A 9,902-nucleotide genomic window follows, 5' to 3' on the forward strand; every position below is an offset into this window, starting at 1 on the left:
TGGTTTATTTTAATTCAAAAGTATTTGAGTTATAGAAATTTTATGAACTTTAAATAAGTTAGGAAAAAGTTCTCTTGTGATTTTAATAGTGGTATAAATTAAAATTTTGAGTTGTTTAAAGTTTGAAACCATATGAGTTGTTGTCCTTGATTATTTAAGGTGTTTTAAACTATATTTGAATTTGAATTTTTTTTTTTTAAAGACATTGATGAGTAAAATGGATTTTAGATGAGTGGTATATATATATATATATATATATATAGAAAGAGTTCAAAGTTTTGTTTAAAGGTTGATTTTAAGTTTACTTTGATATTAAGGTGTTAAGGTTTTTATCTTTTGGGTTTTTGTGAAAACAAGGTTTCCACTTTTATAGATTAAACTAAAATATTTTAGTTATTGATATTAAATACTCATTTTTTATGAAGAAATTTAACTTTGAGAAACAAAGTTTCAAACTTCATGACTTTGAGAATAGTTCATATAAAAAATATATATAAGGGTTCACATTTTGTATATCAAGAAGGTTTAAAAGACAAATATTCACTTTATGAACAAAGTTTAAATCTTAAGTTTTGAAGTTAAAAGTTTTAAATTTTATAGTATAGATGTCAACTTTATGTTAAAATTCGAGGTTTAAAAAGTATTTAGGTATTTTGGAAAACAATGATGGATTATAATTTTTGTTTTTGATATGTGATTTTATTTGGAATGAAGATTTTAGTTGGAGACTTAAAAGAAAACTGTGAACTTGGAAAATATTTGGTGTTGATGTAAAAATCTGTTTTTTATGTGAAAGTTTATATACAAAGTATAATTAATAAAGATTAAAGTTTGAAAAATGTCAAACTGGAAGAATCATGATTTTGAGTATTTAGAACATTGGAACTCTTAGTATTTGAAATTTTTTTTATATAAGATTTCTTGATAAAAACCTTCTACTAATTTTTCCAATATTAAAGTGTTGAAATTTATGATGTTGGTGGATGATATATTCGAAATTTCGAATGACTTGAGTATGTTTTTATTTGATTGATTTTTTTAAGAAAATATTTTGTCATAAGTTGTTAAAAACAAATATTTAAGTTGAACTTCAATAAGTTTGGAAAAAATAATTTCAAGATTTTCAAAGGGTAGCCTAAGTGTTTTAAAATTCGCTTCCGCCGAAGTACTTAAACCGAAGTCTTCTTGAAGTTAGGGAACCTAAGAGAAAAGTCAAACCTAATTGATTTAGAAAGTGGTCGAACCTAGGGTATATTTGGGGTTGGTTTAGAAACTTGTATTGATTAAGTTAATTGATTGATTTAAGGTACAAGGAAATTGAGAGGTATTGTTGGAATCGTCGGATAGGTTATGTTGGCATAGCGTAAATTGCTTGTGTAATAAAGCATTGTCAAGATAAGGGCACTTTCTAACGATATTACATATGCTTGAATACATAGTGTGTATGTATACATGTTCTTTGTGCTTGTGGTGAATAAAGGTACACACGATTGTTTATGTATTTGATGTCATTATGTATTCTTAACTGATAACATATGTGTTATGAATTTTATTGACGAGAATATGTCTTGAGTATGCTCTGTGAAAAAGTATTAAAAATTATTAGTGTTTAATGAGTATTAAAAATGGAGTCTTTTAATAACTACATTTACATAATGATTGATTTGGAAGAGTCAGAGCATGCTCATGCATTTCATAGTTAGTGGTGATCGTGATGGGCCACAATGTTAGTGGTGACCGTGATGGGCCATTGGGTGGTTCCTTGAGTTGATTGGTCCACCGTATCCTTACAAGGATTTTGGAGTCATGTAGGTCTGTGATAGACAACACTCTAATAAATTGTGTTGGTCTGTGATAGGTGACACCTCAGTAATTAGTACTGGTGTGTGAGACGCAGTACATTTATGATTTACGTCCCTCAAGGAGTGTGAGGAAATTTCAGAATCATGTGCATTAGCATATAAGCATTGCATTATGGTGCTTTGTCACACGAGTTATGTTTGTTATATAATAATATTTATATGCATGCTTGTTTATCAATTGATGTCATGTTATGCTTTTGTGCTTTGTATTTTCATATGTATGCTGCTTTTAGATTGTGTCGTCTACTATTATTGTGGATTGGGCTTACGCCCCAGGTTCTTAGAGTTTTGAGTCGTGTGAGAATTGCAACGACGCCGAAGACGTGACATAGCGATGATTTAGATTGGCAATCGAAAGCAGTGAGACTTGATGTCATCCGTGGACCCTCAGTATCCAATCATCCTCAGTTAGAGTTCAAGATCAGCTTAGGATTTTAATTAAGGATTTTATTTATTCTCCCTTATTTATTGTAATGTTGTTGTTGAAATGGAATTTATGTATATGAAATAATTGTGATTTTTTTTTTTGTCAAGATGAATTGTTTGGTTGTAAGTAATTTATTTGTGCTTAAACTATTTTATATAATGCACCAAAAATTATAACCGTCATTTTTGGAAAAGAATTTTACAATTAAATATTTTACTCTGATTTAAATTAAAGACGATTATGAATATTTTAGCCTAAAGTGTTTAGTGGTTTTTTTTAAAATAAAATAAAAATTACACGTTCATTGTTAAAAATCGGGGTGTTACATCAAGTTAGAGAGAAGATATGGTTCTTGCGAGAGAGAAAAGAGAGGGTTGCATGAGAGAGAAAAGGGTCACTGTTTTTCGCGAGAGAGTTTACGAGAGAGAAGAAAATATTTTGCTCAAAAGATAAGCGCGCGGTAATGAAATATTTGAGAAATTTTTTACTTTGGCTACGAGAACAGTTTTATTAAAAACTAAACAAGAATGGTTAATGGATGTTGCATACAGTGGCAGAGCTTGACTAAAAAGCTTGGGGTGGGCGACATAAAAATATAATGTATAATTTAAATATATAAATAATATTATATAACAAAAAATTAAGTTGTAATAAACACAAAGTGAAGTATCAAATAATTTAACAACATGACTTAAGAATACCTTAAAGTAATGCTCTACGCTCTTTAATTAACTTGAAATCATCAATAATAGACACAAAACTGATATTTGCAGCAATTTCCCTTTCAATATAAACCTCCATGTTATCTGCCAAAAAGTCAACTTCCATCTTGTTTCTTAACCCATATTTAATAATTTTCATTGTTGTAAAAGATCTTTCAATTGTGATAGTAGAAACTGGAAGAGTTATGATAAGATGAAGTAGTCTATCAATCAAGTAGAAATTTTGCGTCTTTTCAGTTGCAACCAAACACGAGCACAATTCTTGGATAGTTGATAAATTCTTCAAATTTAAATCTTGATGAGCATCAACCAAGAAATGTTGGAGTTGAAATTTCAAATTAATTTTCTCTTGCAAATTGAAATTCACAGGGTAATATTTTTCAACTAGAGTGCTAATTTTTTCAATGTTAAAAGTTTTATGATTATCCTTAGGAGTCAAAGCACAACTTAGATTTAACAAACTCATTGCTTGCTCACTAAATCTATTATTCAACTCTTGTAATTGTTGATCAATGGCAGTAAAAAATATTTCAACTCTAAAGTAATGCTCTATTGTAATCTGACCTTGTTGAAGATGAGAGCGTCCAAATCTTGTTGTTGAATGAAAATCGTTGAGATCAAGAATCTCAATATCATGTTTTTCACAAAAAGTCTTCACTTCAGTAAATAATGCATCCCAACCATCTTCTCTCGATGCTTGAATAAGAGACTTTGTTGTTCCAACCAAACACATGAAATTAACTATATCCTGAGAATGTTGTGGTAAGGTTTGACAAAGTATATCAATTATCCCCATAATTTCTTTCATCTAATGCATGATAAATATAAAATCAAACACCTTCAAATAATTATAAGCACTATCATAATTTCTTCATTCTCATAAACTTATCTAAATCAACCAATTTAGGAACATAAAACATGTTTTCATTGAAAATTAAACACCTTATATGCAACAAAAAAACTCAAATACTTTATATGGACATAAAATCCAACACTTTATATGCAACACAAAACTCTAAACAAAAATTAGCACTAACATCTAATTTGAAACAAATAAAAACTTCAAACAAACAAAACTCCAAACAAACAAAACTCCAAAACAAAACTCCAAATCAAAACTCCAAACTCCAAAACAAAACTCCAAACATCAATTCTGATGATAAACGAAAATACAAAATTGAAATATGAACCTTTTGAGTTTTGACGATTGACGAACGGCTAAGGCGGAGGCGATTAGAGGCAGCAAGCAAAGGAGCAACACGATCTGGAGGCAGAGGTAACCATGGCGAGCAGAGGAGCGAAGCTATCTAGAGGCAGAGGCGGCGAGCAAAGGAGCGACGAACGACCAAGGCGGAGGCGACGCAGTCACGGGAAGGCGGATTGCAAGTTCAATGTTCGTGAATCTGGAGGGAGAGAGGAAGGCTGGAAGACTATAAGCAAGAGGGAGAGAGAGAGAGAGAGAGAGAGAGAGAGAGAGAGAGAGAGAGAGAGAGAGAGAGAGAGAGAGAGAGAGAGAGAAGAGAGAGGAGAGAGAGAGGAGAAAAGAGAGAGAGAGAGAGAGAGAGAGAGAGAGAGAGAGAGAGAGAGAGAGAGAGAGAGAGAGAGAGAGAGAGAGAGAGAGAGAGAGAGAGAGAGAGAGAGAGAGAGAGAGAGAGAGAGAGAGAGAGAGAGAGAGAGAGAGAGAGAGAGAGAGAGAGAGAGAGAGAGAGAGAGAGAGAGAGAGAGAGAGAGAGAGAGAGAGAGAGAGAGAGAGAGAGAGAGAGAGAGAGAGAGAGAGAGAGAGAGAGAGAGAGAAAGAGAGAGAGAGAGAGAGAGAGAGAGAGAGAGAGAGAGAGAGAAAGAGGAAAGATGGAAGAGAGAGGATACTGAATTAGGTTTAAGGCATTATTGTAATTTCTTAATTTTAATAAGGTAATTTGGTCATTTTACCTTTTTTTTTTATGCTCGCGGCCCCTTTGTCCCTACAAAGATAGGTTCCTTCTTTACTTAATTGCCTCTAGATCTGAAATTTTGTTTAGTGTGTGTGTGTGTGTCAAATTTCAACCAGATCCTACATATTCCCACTTAATAGCAGTTAAAAGGATCTTTCGATATATCAAAGGCACAACTAACCTTGGTTTGTGTTATAAGCATTCCTTTGAGTACATGTTAGTTGGTTTATGTAATGTCGAGTATGTTGGAGATAAGCTAGAAAGGAAGAGCACCAGTGGAAATTGCATTTTCCTTCGTGAGAATCTAATCTCCTAGTCAAGCTAAAGACAAGTAACCATTACAATGTCAACAATAGAAGCATAATATATCTCAGTAGCTAGTTGCAGTACTCAAGTGTTGTGGGTAAAACATCAACACGTTGATTTCCACATTAATGAGAGTAACATCCCTATCTTTGGTGATAAAACTTCTGCTATATGTTTAACCAAGAATCCTATTTTACATTCTAGAGAAAAACATATAGAGATCAAACATCATTTCATAAGTGTTTATGTTTAGAAGGGTATTGAAGATACATCAAATTTATAATCATTGATCATCAGTGGACTGACATTTTCATAAAACCCTTAATATGGAAATATTTGTGTTTATAAAGAAGCATCTAAATATTGTTTTTATTAAAGAATGATGTTGCCACTAAATGTTTGCTTCTTAAAAAAAAAAGAATGATTGGTTAATCATTTTCCTATTTTGTCTTTGATAAAATATAATTTGTTTGTGCCTCTAGTAACACTAAATTCAATTAAAACAGTAGTCATAATTTAATAGATTTCAATATTTGAATTTTTTTTATTGTTATTCTTTACTTTTTGTCTGACGAAAAATAGGGGAGAAGAAATATTTTTTTAATTTGTAGGATATTGTTTTATGTTTTAAATCAGACATGCATATTCTGAGGGGGAGTTTTGCTGAACTTTTTTTTTTTTCAAAAATAAAAAATTGTTCACAAAAATGGATGTTTGTCATCATCAAAAAGGGAGAGATTGTGAGAAAAATATTCGTTTCAAGTACAAAAGATCCTACTTGTTTGGATAATAACAAAATCAGTTTGTGAGAACAATTTTAGGCACTGATGTTTTATTTAAGTGTGAAGTTCCAAGGCCACACACAACATTGAAGGATATTAGCATATATCCTCTAATTAATTGGTCGAAAAAAGTCAAGAAAATTTCACATTCAAATCTGATGAAAAAACGCCTCTAAAACACTACATCTGATGATACAAAGTATTAGCCTGCCTTTGCCTCTGGTGATAAAATAAGTTTTGCCAAGATTGCATTTGATTCAGAATCATTTCTCCTCTCAGTGCATCTATCGAAATCTGCCTCTAATGAAGCAAAACAAATTTTGGGAAAGTCTGTATGGTGAAGCAATCAAGCTTCTTGACAAAACTACCTCTGACAAGTTTCCTCTGATATTTTGCCTCTAGAGATTAAGCAAGCATTTAACTTTCTTGCCTCTGGAGAAAGTCAACATTATGGCTAAAGTCAACACTCCAAAAAAGTCAACATTTGGAAAAAATCATCGGATTTGGCAAAAGGTCAATGTTGGAAAAGTCAATGCCTCTGGTAAAAGTCAACACACTAATATAGTTAGTGCATCTGGTAGTTTGCTTCTGGTTGTTGCCTCTGGTCCAATAAACTTGGCTCAAGTTATTGCTTCTGGTCCAATAATTAAGCTTTTGGTTACTCAATGCCTGTAGTCAATTAATACTGCTTCAGGTCATTGCCTTTGATAAAAAAATCATGCATTTGGTGTTCCTGCCTCTAGTTTAGTAATTGTGTCTCTGATTGTTCTTGCCTTTGGTCTAGTAATTGTATCTCTTGTGTTCCTATCTCTGGTCCAGTAATCATGCCTCTGGTCAAGAAAATATGATTATGGTGTTCCTGCTTCTGGTCAAGAAACCATGCCTCTTGTGTTCACACATCTAGGTCATGTACATTATATTTCATCTAAAATTGAATTCCAAAAACACTTAAAAACAAATAGGTACAAAAAAATAAATAAGAAATTACAGAGTACTTGACTCGATAACAAACATGGATGATTTATCATGCATGCTCTTATTCTTGTCTTACTAGAATTTGTTAGAATTTTCTTTCAAATGATCTAATCATTCTTTTCTTTTGAATCGACAAGTGCATGCATTCTTTTCCACTTTTTTCTAAAATGAAAATTTCATCTCTTTACAAAAGTTATTTCTTGAAAAAGTTTTTTTTGGTGATCTTTTGTATAACTTCTCTTTAAAAACTAGAGTATTTGTGTTAAAGTTTTTTTGTGTCTCTGTAATCAATCTTCAATGTGTTGGTTGGTACGACCTCGTAATAATCGGAATGTATCAGAATGTATCAGTTCTTTAAGAAATTAAATCAATTTCATACACACAGCGGAATTTAAATTGTGGCATACAAGATTAGCAAGTTCTATTAGATTGATATGAGATTAACCAAGATGCATGCAAGTCAAATTATCAGATTAAACAATATTACTTATCACAGAATATGTTTAACATGCATCTAATATTAATCACATATACAGATATTTCAAGATAGAAAATTAAAGGAGTTAAGGGTTAGAGAAGATTGCACCAAGAATTTATACTGGTTCAGTTGTCAACTTGACAACCTACATCCAGTCCTGAAAATCCAAACGGATTTCAGATTTTCTTCTCCAATAGAAAGAATCAATTACAGATTGTCCAGTTTCATCCCCGAAACCTATCTATCTTAATGATCTCTTTCCTATTGATCACCCTCTGATCCTTGTAGATACTCGGCAATCTAACACAGAATCACAGTGCGACTCTTTCTTGTTGAGCACTCTCACTCAAGAAAGTAGCCACCAGTTTCTAGCTGGCTTTTCTCGCTTTCGTTTTTGTTTCAAAAGTATTATTACAAACAGAATTAAGGAAGAACAAAAAGTAGTCTTTAATCTTGGTCAATGTGGCTTCTCACAATTCTGGATATTCAAAGATTGTTCATGAGAACCCTTGTTATTCAAGATCACTTTTCCAGCTCTGTTATTGATTGTTGATAATCTCATTGGCTATGATATGAAAAAGCAATCTCAGTGTGTTAACCAAGTTTTATTGAGAGTTCTTTTGTATATCAAGAATATTCAAAGTGTTTATTTCAGATTGTTATTGAAAGAATGATTGAAGACAGTTTATATAGTTTCTGAAAAACATATTAATCAATCGATTCACCAATCGATTTCTTAAAGTGATAAAACCAGACTAATCGATTTGCCAATCGATTATCGTGTGTCTTGTTTTTCTTGAATCTTGAAACTATATAAGCCAATCGATTTACCAATCGATTCTTTAAACAACATTTTTCAGTGATTATGTTAAGACTGATATGAATCGATTTCGTAATCGATTGCAGATGTTATGTTCAAACTGAAACACATATCAATCGATTCCATAATCGATTTATCAAATCTTCATAATCGATTAACAAATACTTAAAATCGATTTGGTCACACGCTCAGAGTTCACTGGGTTTTCAAAAGGTTTTGTCAATCGATTTGCCAATCGATTGAGTTTAAGTCAGTGACTCAGCTATTTTGATACTAATCGACGTGCCAATCGATTTGTATGTATTTGTCTGAAAACGTTCTTACCTGGGATTTGGTTCAATCGATTTCCCAATCGATTTCGACCAAATTTAACTTGATTGAAATATTACAACATAGATTGTCCAATCGATTTGTATGTCACAGGAAAAATTATTTTGCAAGTGATTTTTAAGCAATCGATTTGCCAATCGATTACCCTTAAAACTGGGTTTCCACTGTGTTCAATCAGGTTTATTTGTGAAATGTATAATCGATTTGTCAATCGATTACCCTCAGAACAGGGGTGCTACTGACTTGTGCAATTTTCATTTCTAATTTGGTCAGTCGATTGCCCAATCGATTATACCAACACAAACAGTTGTGTTTCCTTACACCCTTGTTATGAAATCGATTTCCCAATCGATTTGCTTTAGTCAAAAATCAACTTTTGTTGATTTCTTGTGTTCCAAGCAACATGTTCCAAGTGTGTAGGATTTGATTGTTGTTCCTGAAATCTGGCTCGATTCAAATATTAGATTTATCATGTAGTGTATGAACATTGTTGATTTGTTAATTATGTCAAAATTAGGAATCAAAGGACTAAAGTCCAACAATCTCCCCCTTTTTGGCATAATTGACAATTCATACAATTGTAACTTGAGCATTTCAAAACAACAAGCATAAGAGTATTATAAACTACATTATTAAGTATTATTAAGTATCAGAGCAAAAAAAAAACATCAGATTGTAAAGACAATGCAACTAACAAGTTATAATCTTTCTCCCCCTTTGTCAGTTAAGTCAAAAAGGCAGAAAAACAATTCCTCCCCCTATGTTACAGAACATAAGCATTGGGTTTGAAATCATATAACATAGTGCATCAGAAACAATGAAGTTTATGTGTATCAAGTCAAAATCAATCATAGCAATTAATGAGCAACTTAGATGATTAAGTCAAAATGATATAAAATTTTATAAAACAAATTCATCATACATCACAGAAATATAACAGGTCAAAGCAAAACAGTATGAAACCTAAGGGTCCTAATCACCTAGTCTAGGCTGGTCCTCACTAACATCTATGGGAGAGGTTGAAACCGCTGTATTAACCTCAGCAGGTGTCTCCTCACCGTGAGTCTCAGGGTTATCTAGGGGATCCGGGTTAGGTGTTTCTGCAGCTTGACGACCAATATCCGCGATGTCTTCAAACGACACTTTGATGCCTAGGTGTGCTTGAATCGCATCCACATCCTGAACAACCGAGTTCAAGGATGCTTGCAGAGTCCTTAAACTTGCTTCCAATCTGGACTGAGATTCCAACACTTTGGCATTGTGTGCCAT

General features: G+C 32.5%; 1 protein-coding gene across 1 annotated transcript in view; it reads right to left on the reverse strand.

The window, feature by feature from the left end:
- Positions 1-2,991: 2,991 nt before the first annotated feature.
- Positions 2,992-9,902, reverse strand: part of LOC140920468 (uncharacterized) — a 15,826-nt gene continuing 8,915 nt past the window's right edge. Inside the window, exons 3-4 of the mRNA XM_073368748.1 lie at positions 4,202-4,275; positions 2,992-3,819 (exon numbers count right to left, since the gene is read on the reverse strand). Of these exons, the coding sequence (XP_073224849.1) occupies positions 2,992-3,819; positions 4,202-4,275 (902 nt within the window). The remainder of the gene's footprint in view (positions 3,820-4,201; positions 4,276-9,902) is intronic.

The sequence above is a fragment of the Cicer arietinum genome, chromosome 5, assembly GCF_000331145.2.
Source record: "Cicer arietinum cultivar CDC Frontier isolate Library 1 chromosome 5, Cicar.CDCFrontier_v2.0, whole genome shotgun sequence".
Taxonomy (NCBI): Eukaryota; Viridiplantae; Streptophyta; class Magnoliopsida; order Fabales; family Fabaceae; genus Cicer; species Cicer arietinum.